The 18,943-nt window shown below is 36.1% G+C and overlaps 1 protein-coding gene across 1 annotated transcript; it reads left to right on the forward strand.

Moving 5' to 3' along the window:
• Positions 1 to 14,472: 14,472 nt before the first annotated feature.
• On the forward strand, positions 14,473 to 17,239 carry LOC114295295 (putative protein phosphatase 2C 25). Its single transcript, XM_028239523.2, has 4 exons — positions 14,473 to 15,126; positions 15,842 to 16,180; positions 16,294 to 16,473; positions 16,578 to 17,239. The coding sequence occupies exons 1-4, from the start codon at positions 14,668 to 14,670 to the stop codon at positions 16,737 to 16,739; spliced, it is 1,140 nt and encodes a 379-aa protein (XP_028095324.1). The 5' UTR covers positions 14,473 to 14,667; the 3' UTR covers positions 16,740 to 17,239.
• Positions 17,240 to 18,943: the final 1,704 nt, after the last annotated feature.

An 18,943-nucleotide genomic window follows, 5' to 3' on the forward strand; every position in this document is an offset into this window, starting at 1 on the left:
CAAAAGCAAACTGTTCATTAACAAGAGAAAGCAAAGTGTCGAACGTTCAAAAAGACATGGCCATACGACTTGATTTGGTTCGAAACCTCCTCAGGAGGCATAAAGGGTGGCTGACAAAACGAAGTCCCAGGCCATCAACTCTAGCCCTGATCATGTGCCTGGTCACCTACATACATAATATAAATAGTGAGCAGAAGCCCGACGAATAATAACAAAGTAAAGGGTTTCCATGAATGATGTCCCGTACCAACTCCAGAAAATAGATTCATATTTATTTCAAAAACAGAAGCAAATTCATATTCATAATCTTGTCCAAATCATATATAGAAATTAGAGTTCATGCTTAATCATATGTGGTACATCCATTAGCGCTAACAGAACAGATGTAGAACATATGGTGGTCATGAGTAACCAGGTCTATTAAGAAACCTCTGGATCCGAGTAACAGATAACAGATATGCTAAACCCCCATGATGGAGCCTCCGGTACGGGTAACAGATGACAGACATAATACGTTCCATAATGGAGCCTCCGATATCGGGTAACAGCTAACAGATATCACGTGATGCTAAGGATGCCACGAATACAAGTCAGAATTTGGTCAACCATTCATTATACAGAACATAACATTTCAGAAGGCATATCTTATTTCATCATACAGAAAATAAATAAAGTTGAACATAGCTTTACTAAGTTATTACTCACAGTTGGCTTCGGGTGCAGGCAGACAGAGCAGACTAATCAAATGGTTTACAACACGCGACCTACATCAACACATAACGAATACACATTTGAAACACACATTAGAATATATCTAACTCATTACGTTCCGTTCTTAGTGTGTTTCTACATTTTACCCTCATTACTATGTCTTAATCATGGATTAGGAATGCTAGGATGCAATGAGGATGTCAAAATGTACTTGAACACATTTAACAAAACTTGCTGAAAATAGGGGTCTCGTTCAAGCGCAACTTCCCCCGCTCGAGCGGACATGCAATGTGTAAGGGGACGCTCAAGTGCAACTTCCTACACTTGAGCGCTCTGTAAATTTGAAAAAAATACTAGTTATGTGATTTTTATGCTCGACGGACGCTTGATGGTCGCTCGAGTGTGAGACTCATATCCCCGCTCGAGCACAACTCTTGACGCTTGAGCGGTCTGCAAAAACATAAAACTTCTGGGCCATGTATTTCACACTCGAGCAAACTTCTGGTCACTCGAGCGGAGATGCAAAAACAAAGGTGGTCGCTCAAGTGCAGAATCTCACGCTCAAGTGGAAGTGCAGAATCTAGAATTTCTTGATTGCACTCCCAAGCTCCAAACTCGAATTCCACACCTCAAAACTCATCTTCTTGGGCCAAAATTCTGGAAAACATCTAAGAACTTGTAAAACATCTTGGTTTGAAGTTCATTTCATGAAATCAAAGCCCCAAAGCAAATCAATTGTGCCAAAAAAAAAAAAAAAAATTCAACTTGAAATGTAAGAACATGCTATAAACATGGCATGCATGTATTCATTTGACCTCATAGCTTCCAAAATATGATCAAATGCGGTCCAAAGGTAAGAAATGTTATGAATTCTTCAAACTATGCTAGGATTATAACATGTATGAGAGGAAATCTTTGAAAACAACTTCAATTTGCTATGAAAACAGCATGCATGCATGATATGGTCTTCTTACCAACTCATTAGCTCAAGATTTGTTTAATTCAACTAAATTCTTTTGAATTCTTGTAAGAATCAATTAAATGAAAGCTTAGGGAATACAAGGCTTACCTAAAATCCTCAATTCTTTGAATTCTAGGTGAGTCTTGGTGAGTCCTAGCTCAATTCTTCAATTTGCCCTTTGGTTGCCTAGCAATTCTTCATTTTTCTTCTTGAAATCAATTCTCCCCTTTAATTCCCTCTTATTCTCACGTTTGTGTGTAAGAATGTGTTGAAATGTAATCAACAAGGATGAATAGGAGAATAAAAGATGCCTTATATAGGCTTGAATTGAGTAATTCATTAACTAGGCTTAATTGGGTATTAATTTTCCTAATTTAATCATTCTAAATCAAATTTTAATTAAACCTACCATAATGTTCTAAAAATTCCAAATAACACATAAATCAAGTCAATTTTTGAATCGGATGTCGATAAGGCCTTCAATTCGCAAATCAAAATAGAAACATGAACAGATATTTCCTACGTTAAACATATATAAACATAAATAATGCAACACACATGTAATTAATTCAGAATTTGATCTTAATAACTTATTAGACATATGAAATCATGAATTAACGTTAATCATGGGTTGGGGTTGTTACAGTGACTAAGGTGGTCTGTCTCCTCCGTACCGTAAGGACCAGTCGATCGATCATCCAGAGGATGTCATCAGCATATGCCCAAGGTATCTGCAAAAGGAATAGAATTTGAGAAAGGTGGACATAAGTAATAGAGAACAATGAACAAAAATGGTAGAAAACAAAACAAGACAAAGTGCAGTGAGTAGAAGCATAAAGAAATGTGTACCTGCTCGATGCCAGGAGCGAACGCTAGCCTGCGGTCCTTCTCCTTGATGTGCTCAAGCGGGATCTGCTCGATCACTCCATCTGGACGCATATATATGATCTCAGTGGGAATCACAGGAAACCCAGGAATGGGAGCAACGGTGGGGGCACCTTTAGTTGTGACATCACCAGCCGTAGCAGTAACCTCCGACACAGCATGAACCGCGCCCGGGGTAAGTGGTGCCATCACTTGAGTATGTAAGAATGTGGTGAAGTCGCCAGGCTTGTGATGTCTATCACCATCCTCGCCCAACATCAGAGGAGGAGGATGTGGAATGTCGGGTCTCCCTCAAGTAAGCCCGGCAAAAGAGGCCCTCAAACAGAATCCACATGGTATAAGTATGCCATGCAGCGACATAGGTCATCCTCTACGCGTAGGGAATGCCCGCCCAAGAATGCCAGTCAACCTGTGGAAGCAGACGTCAGATGTCAGAAAGTAGTGCAATATGAAAATGTCAGTGCAGTATAAAAACAACAATATGAGAATGACCGTGTAGTATGGGAAATAGTGCAGTTTGCTTACAGTATGTAAAAGTTAATGGTTGATATTTTGTTATCTGATCCACAGTGATCGTGTCAAAGAAGCAGTGGAAGTAGGGAAAATCTCGGTCTACGCGGCGACGACACTCAAATCGGGAGTTGTAGTACCGGGAGTGGAGTACTGACAACTCAATCGACCTCACTAGGATTGGAGTTGGAGAGGTGAAGTATGTATAAACCCTGAGCTACAAACAAAAAAAGATGAATGAAGTAAATGAGCAGAAAATGAAATGCAAAGCAAATGAGCAAAAAATGCAGAATGCACAGAAAAGATAAGTGTAAGGCATACCTCCAAAACCCTCCAGTAGCCGCTGAGTGAATCCAGGCCAGCGCCACCACAATCACACTCTGTCACCTGGGAAAGGTACACCAGTGCCCCTAGAAGGTATAACCCTACAGTATTTTCCCTGTTCGCAAACAGGGTAATACTAAGGAGATACATGAGGAAGCCGCGAGTGTAATGTGCGACCTCATCTGTAGTAGTGGGCTGGGACTCAGAGAAATGATCATAAAACCAGCTATATCTCACCATCCCGTGACTGGTGATGTCTGAGATCACCCCAAGAAGCTGAAACTGTGCAGCTCTCCACTGCGTCATGCCAGGATCACATGGGATCGGGCCGCCAACTCCAACTCGCAGGCTGGTGAGCATCGAAAAATCATACGGGGTTAGAGTCAGCTCCCCGATCGACAAGAAGTGGAATAAGTCCGTAGTGTCCCACTATCTCTCGACCAGGGCCCCGTACAGCAACGACTCAGCCCTCATCTGTATGAGCCCTGAGCAGAAGGGCCCAAAGCCGACTGCATCAACTAGTGCGCGGACCTCTGCGGGCAGTCTCTCATACCAGCGTCGGGGGCAGGATATGGATCTGTATCTGCCAATCCTCTTGGCTATCACTTGCAAATGGGAAATATATGGCGTTAACTAGTGATCTACTTATGAGATTCAACAATAAAATGAAGAAAAGTTGCTTACCATGGAGGCATCGGCAGACAAGTGCTCTGTGGGCTCTCGCAGCAAGATGTTCTCATCTATCTCAGGGATGAGGCCCTCAAATCTCAAAATACCACCTGGGGGTAGAGCATGTGTGCATGGTCGATAGGTGGCCGCATCAAATGGCCTTTTAATGAGGGAAGGCAACGCAGGAGTGTCCTCAACCTCCATATATGTGCCTAAGGTGGCCCAGATACCAATGGCGGGGTCTGGGATGGGAAATTCGTCATTAGCCATGGAGAAAAGTGGAGGAAATAAAGAAAAAATAAGAAAAATGTAGGGGGCTAAACCCTAGGGCAGAGAAAATGAGAGGGAAAAGTGAAAACACAAGAGTGAGTACGCAAAACACCAAGAAAACCCGTGGGAAACAAGTCAAAAACAATGAGAAACTCAAAAACTCCACCAAATTCAATTTCGTTCGGTTCAAAGTGTAGAGGAGGGGAAGGGTTTCAAAGAGGGGAAGGGTTTCAAAGGAAAAATGGCGAGGGTTGTTGGGTAACTCAAGAAAAGAAAAAATCTAGAGAGAGAGGGAAGCTAAAGAGAGAGAGATGAGGGAGTTTCAGATGAAAGGGTGTGAGGAAATAGGGTTTGAGTTTGTTTTAAACAAACAAATCATGCGGATTGCCCAAAACTGCCCCTGCTGCTATCGAAGCCCGGCCAGTTGTCGCGACGCCCGGCCGTGCTTCATTGAGGCCCGGCTGACTTTCAATGTCAACTCAATTCAATTTTGTTTTTTTTTTCTCTCTTTTTTTCTTTTTTTATTTCTTGTATTATGGAGTTTCAAAAAAATTAAAAAATAAATAATAAATAAAAAAAGAAAACCAAAAAAAAGAGAGTTGAAAAAGAAAAGAAAAAGGAAAGCAACCAAAAAAAAAAGAGAAATAAAAGAGAAAAACAAAAAAGAAAGCAAAAAGAAGAAAAGAAAAATATGAAAATAGTGGAAAAGAAAAGAAAGAATTTTTGTTCATTCGGATTTGTTGTATGAATGCATGATTTGATTCATAATTTAAAGAGAGTTGAAAAAGAGAAAAGAAAAAGGAAAGCAAGAAAAAAAAAAGAAGAGAAATAGAGCAAAACAAAAAAGAAAGCAAAAAGAAGAAAAGAAAAATATGAAAAGAGTGGAAAAGAAAAGAAAGAATTTTTGTTCATTCGGATTTATTATATGAATGCATGATTTGATTCATAACTTATTTGTTTAACTCATAGTTTAAGTCGTAATTTGATCTGTTTAAATTTGTTTAAATTGTTCTGTTAGTTTATAAATTGTTTTGCCTAAATTGTCTATTATGTTATATCGTAAACAAATGATATTATATGTATGATTCATTCAGAGGAGTTCCAGATAAAATCATTCATGCCACAGTGAAATCACTATCCATTTGCAACCAAATTGAAACGCGGTGCATTGTGTTCATTGTTTCAACACGTAGGTAAATTGGCTTTCACTTTACTACACTGCTTTGATTGTTTTGATTTTACGTATCTCTGTGTAGAATCCATGTTTATTTCTAATTCCTACTTATACGATTTGTTTGTACTTTAATCAATCCAACCTTTCCTCCTCTCGCATGCAATGCATTAGGATTGTTTTCATCCTGTTAAAAACGGCAAGTGCGCCTGTTCGTTCACACCACATTTCCTCCTACCACATGTGACGCGATAGGATTGTACCTCTGGTTGAAAACATTAGGTGTGTCCCAGTGTTCACAACCTTTTTCCTCATCTCGTGTGTAACACATTAGGATTGTACCCTCGGTTAAAAAAGGCAGGTGCGCCTGTTCGTTCACACCACCTTTCCCCCTATTGCGTATGACGCGTTAGGATTGTACCTCTAGTAAAAAACATTGGGCGTGTCCCGGTGTTGACACCAATCTTTCCTTCTCTCGCGTGCGACGCGTTAGGATTGTATCCTCAGTTAAAAATGACAAGTGCGCCTATTCATTCTCACCATCTTTTCTCTTTTTGCGTGCGACGCGCTAGGATTATACCTTCGATTAAAAACATCGGGTGTGCCCAGTGTTCACACCAATCTTTCCTCCTCTCGCATGCGACGCGTTAGGATTGTACCCTTGGTTAAAAATAGCGGGTGCGCTCGTTGTTCACACCATCTTTCCTTCTCTCGCATGTGACGCATTAGGATTGTACCCCAGTTAAAAACATCAGATGTGCCTGTTTGTTCACACCACCCTTCCTCCTCTTACGTGCAACGTGTTAGGATTTCGGTTGAGACCTCGGGTGCGCTCGATGGCTATGTCGCCCTTTCCCCTTTCTACGCGAGGCGTAGTTAGGTCTACATTTTCTTACATCCTTTCTATGTGAGACGTAGGTTGGTTTGTGCTTTCTTTGTGTTTTTCACGCGAGGCGTGCCTGTTTATTCATTTCTTTCCATGTGAAACATGGCGAGGTTTATTTTGCTTTGATTTGCATTTTCATTCAAATGTTGCATTCTTGTCTAGATTGTAGCATTGTTTCATCGCTTCATTTACATTATGTTTCATTGCCTTGCTTCATTGCATGATCATAAGTTATTTGTTGCACTTTGTTTGCAATTTGCCCTCGAGCTCAATCTTTGCATTCATGTCTTGATTTCTTGCCCGAGTCTTGCGGCCTCGTCAAATGGGTCATCTCTAAGCTTTGACATTCACTCACGTCACTTTACGACTTTGAGTTTTGTCAAAGAGGGCCAACTGTGGACACCCCATTTTTGACCGCCTGCAAGGCTCAAGTGCTTTGTCCGGTACAATCAACGATGAAAATGGTGTTGTGCGTGGTTCGAGGTCTCAAAGAAAGGGCCATGTTTATGCTCCACAATTGCAAACCTTCCATATGTCCACTGATTATACCGAAAAAATTCATTTTTACACATTGTGCCACCCTATGTTGAGGCTGAAACAGAAAAATAGGGGAATGCATTAAGGCCTGGTCGTGCCTCATTAAGGGCCGGCCATGGCTATTGAGGGCCAGCCGTGCCTTAGTAGCGAGAAACACTATTCTAGGAGGAGGCCACTAGCAGTCCATTTTTGAAGATATTTATGATATTTTTGGCTCAAATTCTATAAAACTGACCATATAACTCTGTTTTGAGGGTTGAAGAATTTCTACAAAGCCTCTATACCACCTTGAGAGCTCCCTCTTCTCCTTCTTCTTGTGCAAGCAACACTTTGAGTAAACCTACCACCTTGAACCTATATCCATACATTATATACACCTTCACACCTTAGCTTAAGAACCTTGGTTGAGCCTTGAACACCATAATTCAAGCTTAAGAGTGTGTTAGGACTTAGTTTGATTCACAAACAAAGAGCTACCTTTGTCAAGAGGTATAAGCTTGCTATTTTCCCTCTTGCTTTCATTTTTTTCATTTGCTACCTAGTTCTTGTTGTTTTGTGTTGTTTTGATCCTTTTCCAAGTGTTTGAGTTTGGGTTTGGAGAGCTACCAAAAGGGTAGAAAGAGTTTACTCTTTCTACACCTTTACCTATAGCTAAAACCCTTACTTTCACACTCTTTTTCTTTGCCCCCTAAACTAATTTTTAGAGTTAAAAAATGGCTAAAAATCATGCTTTGAGGTTTCAAATGTGGAGAGGTTAGCCACCCCTCCTTATTCTTGTTTACTAGTCTTGTTTTCCCTCTTTGTTGATTAGCTTGTTAGGCACTTTTCATGCATTTTTAGCCACTATTTTTCATCTGTTTAGGGCTGTCTTAAGTTGTTTAAATAGTTCTTGTTTCGATTAGTTTAGTTGTTGTCTCATAAGTATACCTACATAGCTTATAGTATATTGTTCTAAGATTTTCTTCAACTCATTTCCATGTTTAAGGACCTCATTTTAATAATCAACTTGCCATTAATCTCTTTCATTTGAGAGTTGTTTCAATCAGTTGACGGTTATTCAAAAAATGAACTAGTGATTTACGCTTAATGACTTAATCTCTACGGAGGTTCATTACCAACGGTACAGTCTCTTTTTCATGTTGAGAATCATCTCCAGTTTGACATGTTTCTCACTTAGTGGACATAACAATCATCTTGGACTTAACGGATTAAAGAATGGCAAAGACTAATAAATTTGGCTTAAAATGAACCAACTCACATAAAGAAAATGAGTTATATTGCTTGGGATTCAGCCGGACGTTATGCCGAATCCATTGTGTCAAGAGTTGTCTTACATCAATTCGTGATGTTTTGAATGAACTTTGAAGTGTCTCTACCTCCCTCTTTGAGTTCACTCTATGATAGGAGGGAGGGGTGGTTGTTGTTCATTTGATTTATTGATTTTTGTCCAAAATTGTACATTGAAATCATCAAGAAATCAACTTGCTCATTGATAGTTTTGGAAACGATTCTAACCTTCTCTCGAGGCTTTCCCCATGACAGAGAAGTGTAGGAGGGACAAATAGAGTCCAGAACACTCTGTCTGCTCTGTTTTCACTTTAGAGCACAAAATAGAATTTTACATGAAATTGAGGCACAACCGACCTTCTTTAGGCCCGGTTGGGCTTCATTGAGGGCTAGCCGATCATCAATGTTTGGTCAGCACTGTATTTTTGCAGAAAACAGAGAGCAGTGGCCGAAGGTAAAACAGAGCAAACCTGGGCAGACAAAGCTGTTCTTGGGCATTGTACATGTGCATGCAACCCTTGCGCATCCTTGCTTGCATCATTATCATTGTTGTAATTAATTAATCCACTTATTTTTATTGTTACAATTAATATTGTTAATTAGTAGTATTGTAATTAATTAATTAATTAATTAATTAATTATTGTTTATTTGTAATTGTTATAGTTAATTAACTTAGATAGTTAATTTACTTGTCATGGCTATCTTTGTTGTAATAGCATAGTTAGCTAGTTAGTTCTTTAATTTATTCATTCAGTTTTGTAATAAGTAGTTTAATTTGGACTTTCAGACTTTGATTTGCACCCTCTCACACGAGGGCAATTATGTAATAAGTTGTATGTCTTCCAACCCCACGTCTTTCTCTCTTTTACTTACTTGCTTACGATGGTTAGTATAGGATATCATTTTTTAAATTAGCATTCTTATGCTTTGCATCCATTATCTTGCATGCATCCAAGGCTCGGCTTATCATGTTAACCCAATATCAATGTTCAAATTCATTACTTGACTATGTGCTTTTTCGCATGTCTTGAATGGAATCATGTGCCATGCTCATAGTCGAGTCTATAAAATACATAGTGTGTGCGTTGCATTAGTCATATTGCATTAATTAGGAACATGCATTTTTAAAAAAAATAAATTTGCTTTGTTTTGGCTTGGAGTACCAGGTGAGCTTTTATTGCCTTAGCATATTGCATGAATGTGATTGTTGCCATGTTAAAGCATACATCCATGAGGCTAATTGCTTAAATGATATAACTGTTTGAATGCCTGTGATGAAGGCTAGTTGCTTGAATTGGGATGGTTTGATTAAATGTCCATTTTAGCCCACTTTTTCAGGTGGCAAATTCACAAAACAATTTCGAAACAAAACATGAAATCAAATGTTCCAATTCTTGTAAATATTAGTCTATACCTTGTGTGCGCATCACGTAGTAATATAGTTAATAATCGGAACAAGAGCATATAATGTAAATAAAAATCACATCATGATTAGTAGAGGCCGATATTTGATCGAGTGAGTGGGGTGCTCAATTCATGACCTTCCCCTCTCGTACCTAAGTTCCCTAGCCGAGATACTTTGGTGATGACGGACTAATGGCCTTTAGCACAAGTCTTGGGTTTTCTAAATTTTCCAAAAATATTTAGGTAGCGACTTTGAAATCTGGCAAAGCAGTCCATTTTTGGCATTTGATTCAAAATCGATTTTTCAAAAGATTTTTTCTAATTTGGACTCTTTGGTGTTTATCTATTTCACATTGCACTTATGAGATTAGATTTAGAACCGTGGGAGTCCGAACTATAAGGCTTGTCATCGTCTGAAAGGAGCACGAAAAGTCGAGCTACACAATGCAAAGTATAATGTTTTGCTTGGCAAGGATTGGATCCATCCCAAAAGAATGAGGAAATTGGTGATCATTCACACACTCCAGCCAGTCAGAAAAGCAACATTTTGCCTTCTTAGCCAAGAATGAGGGACTATATCCCGATGCTTCGATTGGGTTCGAAGTTTTTTGTACTATTCTCATTGGCAGGGAAGAGGTGTACCACGCCAAAAGCAGGTTATCCTCCAAACAGCGACGGTGATCAATGGATACGTAGGGATATACTACCAAGCTTCAGGACGGAGGCACCAGAAGAGGATCATCGAATTCAACAATTCTGTGGTGAATCTGCTTCCTTATTTAAGGTTGAACTAATGTTGACCAAGTATCCCAGCCAGTGTTTCTAGAGGAAGAGGAAACAGCCTTATCCCATGCAGAAGGTTTTTGGGCAGAGGAAGAGTTTACAAAATCCATCTCAGCAAATTCTTGGTTCAAAGGTTTGTAGTCTACAAAAGCTTCCATGAATTGGATAAATGGAGGCAGGTAAATGTGGCCAATAAATGCATAAAGGTTTTTTTGAGGTCGATCATCATTGTCTAACACCTTCTCGTATGCTCAATCGATGTAAAAATAGGGTTTGTTTGGCCATGAGAGGTGTTTCAGCCCCTTCGTATACTTAGATAGTGAAGAAAATGTTCAAGCATAATGAAGAATTTAATGAAGTTTAGTGTTTTATTGCTTGAAGACGGTTGCACTTCTGAGATAAGCAAAGTCCATGCACGACCTAGGATGTGGGTCGTGGGCAAAGTGCATTGATCTACTAATATCACCAAGTATTGGGTATATTAGTGCGGAGGGTAATGTTGACTATATATTTTGTATAAGCCAATCCCAACTTAACACGTGGCATGTAAAGGGTAATTTGGGAAGTTAATGTAAAATTCCAATCAGCAATAGACACGTAACAATTCATATTGGTAATAATAAATCTATGAAGCATTGGAGCAGCTAGAAAGCACAAAACGACGTGGCCTAACGGTTACTCACAAATTCAAATTCAAATTTAGAAGAGATCATGGGAGGACCTTTCGACGATTGGAAGCCCATTTCGACAGTTACCTTTAAAAAGTATAAATAGAAGAGAAGACCCCAGAATGAAGGACCCAGACTCAGACCAAAAAACCAGTCGTTTACTTCATATTTTCTTTCTAGTTTTACATTTCCAGTTCTTTACATTTCTAGTTCTTCAATTCTTATATTGCACTTCATTTCTTAGGAGTAGTTTCACGTAGTCACTGCAGTAAACCTTTTCAAGGCTAGGTCATTTCATTGTAAGTTCTTATTTACTTAACGAAATTTAGTTTCTAAACTATTTTGTATATGTGATCATTTATAAGTTTCTCTTAAAAAGTCACCAGTAAAAGTCCTTTTCATTGAGGCTGAAAGAACTGCAACACAATTGTCTGATAATTGGTTGGTAATTAAAATTCTGTGAGGACTTATTGATCTTTACTGGCACGCATTAAATTACATAATTAACCTTCGAAAGCCAAAAAAGCCAACAATTACGTTTGGAAAAAGTATATTAATGAGTTTTTTTTTTAGTGATACGTTGTTATATTTGAAAAAAGTACACAAATAAGTTTTTTTAATATTTTATATGAGAGTGTTACATTGGTATTACATTATTGGAGTATTACATTTTTTTTTTCTTTTCGTAATGTGGGATTTGTTCTAAGAGAGAAAATCCAAAACCTTTATAATTCTAATTGCCCAAATGTGTAATTATATATTTAGAGAAACCCACTTTTATCTTTGGAAAATTAAATCCAAACATGTAAGTGACTACATTTTTGTGTAATTTTCATTTTAATAGGACGTTTGGGTTCATAAGAGAAAAGTAAAGATTAAAGAGTTGATAAAATCATATTTTAAGATTTATTGGTGTTTCACTCAATTTTTTATTAGTCTGAAATAATGAATTTTATATCTAAAAAGTATATTGAACTTACCTTAATCGTGTAGATATTTCTATTTTTCATCAATTATAAAATGTTGCATTATTCACATATTTTTTATAAGTATAGAATAATGAGACATAACATTTTGAGTGTCATTATTATATTTTTTAAAAGAAAATGTTATTTATATATAAAATTTAATATCAATTTAGTGAGTATTTTATTTTAAAATAAAATAATTTATATTAAATTACATAATTATGTATAAAAATTTTAAAATAAGTCATATTAAATTAAATAATTATGTATAAAATTTTTATATGCATAGTTAAGAAAATCATTTTCAGATATATATGAGCTGATGAGTTGGAAACAACAATGATTTAGATCACTAAAAACTATATCACTAATACCACTAATACATTGGGAATGACAAAAAATAAATAAAAAAATAAAAACAAGGCATAGAAAGTGACCGGGGCCTACTGCCACATCATTAGTGCTCTCTTTAATGATCCATTTTTAATGCTCTCAAGCATTTTTCGAGTTGGAAATCCGTCAGCACGCAACACGGTTAGTGGTTCCTTCTGTTGAATTGAATGGATTCGCAAATCATGAGGGTAAACTTCTCACGACTTTCCCAAACTGCACTGTTGTTCAATAAGCGCGCCACCTGTCCGTTGGATCAATTCCACAAACAGCTCTCATCTCCTTTTTGTCAGCTAAGAAAATATTGGATTGGGTATAGTATAGTGTAGTATAGCACAGTTAGTTCCACCCATAAGAGTCAAACCAATTCACCATCACCATCACAATCACAATCACCTCCTTTTAAATATTTTAATTTTTATTTTTCACATTGGGGCACCTCTTTTTTTTTTATTATTATGAAATTTGACATTGTTGCCCCTAACTTCATTATCCAAATTAAAAGGCTCTGTTGTGTGCTTGTGTGTGTTATAGAAGCATGGTTTCAATTTGGCAAAGGAAAATTGTGAAGTAAAAGTCAAATTTGGCATCGTTCAAAAAATTTAAAAAGTCAAAAAGTTACTATCCTATTTAAATCACATCATTTTATTTAAGTCACATCACCTTTCTAACACATCACTTCAAACCCAACCCAAATCAAACCCATATTTCATAAAAAGTCAAAAAGTGCACTTATTTAGTCTTCCCAAACTTAGCCTAAGCTGAATTTTTGATTAAAATAGTTTTAAAAATTCAAAATATTCACATTATTTTCCTTATTTTTTTACATTTTTTTTTTTGTGTAAAACGTTAAAAAATTAACTAAAATAACTAATTTCTAAACAAACTCTAATTATGAGTACAATATTGGACCTCTTATTTCTCAAACAAAAGAATAGTAAAATGTTCACATAATCACTCATGTTTGGTGCAACTTATAAAGGCTGTTGATAAGTTTTCCTTTTAAAAATTTTTAAATTTGTATTATAGTATTTGATGCAATTTACTTTATAGTTTATGCGGTAGAAATAATTAAAAAATGATTATCTCAAAGTTGGGTTACATTTGTTTTCTAATTTAAATTTGGAAAAAAAAAATGCACCAAACAGGGAGCAATACTAGAGGTATTTAAATTTTTTTACCTAATATATATTCATATACCTTATGTGTGAGAGGGAGTAAAATAGTAAATAAAATTTTAGTTACACATAACATTATTGACAAACAAAGCCATTTTTGTCATCATTTTGACCAATATATATATATATATATATATATTTTGTGGCGATTCACAGTACAATACAAATGAATGCATGTTATTGCTGTGTACGAGGAACTCATACAAATTTAGTACTAATGATAATTTATGAGCAAATTATAAATACATTTTTTAAAATTTCTTTAAAATATAAGTTGTCTTTTGTGATTTGAGAAATCTTATGAGGATTTATTTGGTAAATTAAGTTAGATGCGATGAGTGTGATGAAATTGAGTGATAAGATTATTAAGATAATGATATTAAATTGGATATATAAGAAAAAAAAATGTGTTTATTTGTAACTAACCTATGAAATTATGTAAAAGTCATCATCACATAAAAAGTGATCATTTTTTAAATAAATTATAAATACACTCCTAAAAATTTGTTTAAAATGCGAATTGTCTTATGTGATTTAAAAAATTATAAATATCTTTTTATTAATATTTTTTATTTAACAAATTAATTAAAAAAATAAAATTACTAACTACTCTTCTAAATAATAATAAAATTATTAATTAAAATATATTTTCAACATCATTATTTTTTTAAAAATTTCTAAAGGAGTGTTTGAAAGTTAGTTTTTTTAACTATTTAAAAAATAAATAAAGATTAAAAAAATAGAAAGAATAATTGACAAGAAGCGCCACGATACGGTGGGGGGCATAATAGACATTTGAAATGAGCGGTGCACCCAAAATTCGCGGGTCAAAAAATTGATAAGAAACGCCACGAACTTAAAACACGGATGTGCCACATATATGACTCACTCCACTTTGAGTCGTTTCTTTGACTGTCTACTACTACAGACAGACACACCACCACGCACACACACCTCTCTTCTCTTCCCTCTATTTATTTCTCCACTGAAACACCACACCACACAACACGACACAAAACAAAATCGAAAAATTCGAACGTTATAGAACCGCCACAGAGAGAGAAATGTCTTGTACCGTTGCAATCTCGAACTCACCTGTGTTCTCTCCGTCTAGGGTTTGTTCTTCTCCTTTCTGCAAATCCTCACTCTCATCTTCCCCAGATAAAACCCTTACTCTAACCCTAACCCTCTCGCCTTCTTCTTCTTCGCCGTTTAGGCTTCGGCTACAGAAGCCTCCGAGCGGGCTTGATAGGGCTTCTAACGATTGTGCGGTTTCGACTTCGTCTTCGTCTTCTTCTCCGCCGGCGCTGTTGAAGAGGAAGAGGCCGGCGAGGCTGGATATTCCGAATTCGGGAATGGGTTTTGGTGGTGGTTGTGTGGCGACGCCGGTGGTGGGAGTGGAGAGGAGGGAGGTTGTGGAGGCTGAGAGTGATGGGTATTCGGTGTTTTGTAAGAGGGGAAGAAGGGAAGCCATGGAAGATAGGTACTCGGCCCTCCTCAATCTTCAAGGAGATCCCAAACAGGTATTTTAATTTTAATTTGAGTTTTTTTTTTTTTTTTTTAATTTAAACTTAGATTACACAAGTGAAATTCGTGAGTTTTATTGATTGAATTGTGCTGGAGAATGTTGAAATTATGAGAAATGTTCAAGTCTGTTTGGTTTCATTTTCTAAAAAACACTAAAAACTAATTTGGTTGGTTTAGTTGGGAGGATTTGACTGTACCCTCTGGGTGGGGTTGTTTGGTTACATAGTAAACTGAGAAAATTCGAGGTAGTTAGTGTAATCTCAATTAAAACACTATGATTGAGCTTTGTGACTTAAGTATTAGTCTTTTCTTTTCCTTCTTTTTTTTTTTTTTTTTTTTTTTTTTTTTTTTTTTTGTGATTTCTAGGTCAATTTTAACTGAGCAAGTATTGGATAAGCATTTTACTTGAATTCTACAGATTTATTTATTTATTTATTTTTATTTTAAAAACCATAAAGGAGTCTAGATTGGTTTATCCTGCTCTCACTGAACTCCATGGGAATCCACAGAATTTTGAAATTGCTGCTAGTAATTAATTAGCTAAATAAGATGTTATGGAGTTCATGCTTTGAGAGCTGAGACATGAAATGAAGTACAAAAACTTAGATAATTGTTTTTACGACGGAGTCTGAATCAAATGTAGTTGCTAAAGGATGTCGCTCATCTTATGTATGAATTGAGGAGTCTGATCTTCTTGTCTTTTGTTTGTAGGCCTTCTTTGGTATTTTTGACGGGCATGGAGGTGCAAAGGCTGCCAAGTTTGCAGCAGAAAACTTGGATAAGAACATTTTGGATGAACTTGAAAGAAGAGACGAAGAAGATACAGAGGAAGCTGTTAAATTTGGGTATCTGAACACAGATTCTGAATTTCTAAAGGAAGATGTCAGCGGTGGAACATGCTGTGTCACAGCTCTGATCAGGAACGGCAGTCTTGTTGTGTCCAATGCTGGGGATTGTCGTGCTGTAATGAGCAGAGGAGGGATTGCCAAGGCCCTTACATCGGATCACCGGCCTTCAAGGGACGATGAAAAAGCGAGAATTGAGAGCTCGGTAAGCTGCTAGTGTTTTATCATAAGCAATTCTTTTTGTGCTCAATTTTTTTAGTTGAAATTCAGCTAGGCATTTGAACTTGTTGCTGATGGATTGTGTATATGATTTTGTAGGGTGGCTATGTCAATTGTTGTAATGGTGTTTGGAGAATTCTGGGATCTTTGGCTGTATCGAGAGGAATCGGAGATCGACACCTAAAACAATGGGTAACAGCAGAGCCAGAAACAAAAATCTTTAGAATTGAATCCGATTTGGAGTTCTTAATCCTTGCTTCTGATGGCTTGTGGGATAAGGTAATTTATTTCAAATTAATTTCATTTCTGTTTTTCGCTTCTGATACACTTGCCAGATAAAGAACTTTTTGTTTTGATCAACCCTTATTTCGGTTGGATTGTAGGTTAGTAATCAAGAAGCAGTAGATATAGCTCGTCCTTTGTGCATGGGCATCCCAAAGCCAGAACCGCTTACAGCCTGTAAAAAGCTTGCTGCTCTCTCTGTTTCACGAGGCTCTACTGATGACATTAGTGTGATGCTGATTCAATTGGGACACTTTTATTGATAGCACAAGGCCGTTACTGTAAAATAGAAATCAAGAAGCAGCATTGATGTTGCTCTTCTTTTGTGCATAGGTAACTAAAATCCAAAACCGCTCTCAGCCTCCCTCCCTTGCTTCACGAGGTTCGATTGGGACATTTTTTTTTGATGATCCCAGGACACTAGTATAATCATTAAACTAGAATCCGACACAGTTTTAAGGACATTTGTCTTCTCTTCAGAGTAAATTGCAATATGCAAGGTTATGGCAATTGATGCTGTTGACGGCAGAAAGGCTCCAGTATACAAAGCGTTGTTACCGGACTAGTTTTGCAGGAACTCTTACACTGGCTATTTATACAACTGTAACCTCTGATCTGTAATTTTTTCTTCTCTTCTCCTCTTTTTTATTTTTTATTTTTTTTGGTACTAACCTGAATTTTTTCTTTTCTTTTCTTCTATCAATTGGTTTTTTTACTGTAAATTATTTTTCTTTAATTATACAAGATTCGTGTTGGCTCAGTATTCTGATTGTGGAGCAATTGTTTAAGACTTTAGGCCCCGTTTGTTTGGAGTTATAGGAAGGGGATGGGACTACTAATACCTTAGTATTACTAATACCTTGTTTGTTTTGAGAGATAGCCTTGGGACTAATACCTTGGTATTATTAATACCTTTGGAAGGGGGATACATAATGAGGAGGTAGAGATAGTATTAGAAAAATAGTAAGCGGATTAGAAATTTTTATTATTTTTTATTTTTTATATATTGGAAAATTTTTTTAAAATATTAATGTTTAATTTTTATATTTTTTTATTTATTTTATTATTTTATATAAAAATAATTTAATAACTTCTTACTATTAATCCCTTACTATCAATTCTCTCACTATTAATCCCCTCACTATCAATTTCCTCGCTAACAATCCTCTCATTATTAATCTCCTCACTATCAATCTTCTCCATTCTATCTCTGAAAATAAACAGGTCTTAATGTTAATTTTATTTTTTGTCCACCCAATCATCTTTGTTAACACTAATCTTCTGATCAATAAAATACTCAATCAATTCAAAAGTAGTATGTGTCAAGTCTGCTATGACTTAGTTTTAATAGTCGCTCATTGTATAGGGGTTGTTTGTTTCAGCTTTTCAGAATCAATTTATGACTTTTAGCTTTGAAAAAGTTATTTTGAACTGTTTGGTTAAACTTATTTCAAACAGCTTTTGATTCTAACAGTTTATTTTAACTCAAAAAAGCTGATTCTGAGAAGCTGCTCACCCCTTACTTCTGATTATCAGCTTCTGCTGTGGACATGTTAATTTATGGTTATATTCTTAAATTTTTTTTTTTTTTAAAAAAAATAGAAAAAGACTCAAATGGACTATAGATTATTATTATTATTTTTTATGAGAAATGTAGACAAACAAAAAATAAAAATCAATTGAAAAAGCTATTTCACAGCTTATTTAACAAACACTACTTAGCAACTTAAATCTATAATCCAACAGTTACGCCAAACAGATTAATAACTCCTGATTAAAGTTATAATTTATAATCTGTTAAGCTATAATCTATAAGTTGTTTTAACAGCTACACTAAACTAAACGGGACAATATACTACTGATTTTTCCTGTTTTATGTGCATCCACTGGAGAGCTATCTCAGATCAATTCTTCTGTACATAGCTTTGGTGCAACACAAACTGGTGCTGAAAAAATAATTCGCATTGGCACTCAGACCACATGTTTATTTTTAAAAACATTGGGTGAATACGTTTAAACTTAATCTTTCGGAGTCAAAATGACATTTATCTGTTTAAATTTCATATATTTGTTTGAATGTCACATATCTAGATATGTGTCACTTATTTGTCCATCTTACTATCACAAGCCACTGCTGATGACCTTTCTGGTCCATTTTCTGGTGCCAGTGACTTTCTTGGCATGTCTTTACTACAAAAAAATATTAATCCTTAGATCTAATGTCGTATTTCCCCATAAATATGGATTTCTCACTAATAAACCCTTATGTTTATGCAAATCTTTGAGGTGACATTTTTATTTTGTTTACAAAATATTTAAGATGACTCACTCGCATCTAAGATAGATAGAAAAAATAAGATAATTCACTTCTTTTACGCATGAAACTCACTAGTGTTTTAAGACTAAGAAAATAAGCCTTCGTTTGAGATGTAGATTGACTTTTTGGCATTTTAGCTTTTTAACTATT

This window comes from Camellia sinensis, chromosome 3 (assembly GCF_055761805.1).
Source record: "Camellia sinensis isolate YWXY chromosome 3, ASM5576180v1, whole genome shotgun sequence".
NCBI lineage: Eukaryota > Viridiplantae > Streptophyta > Magnoliopsida > Ericales > Theaceae > Camellia > Camellia sinensis.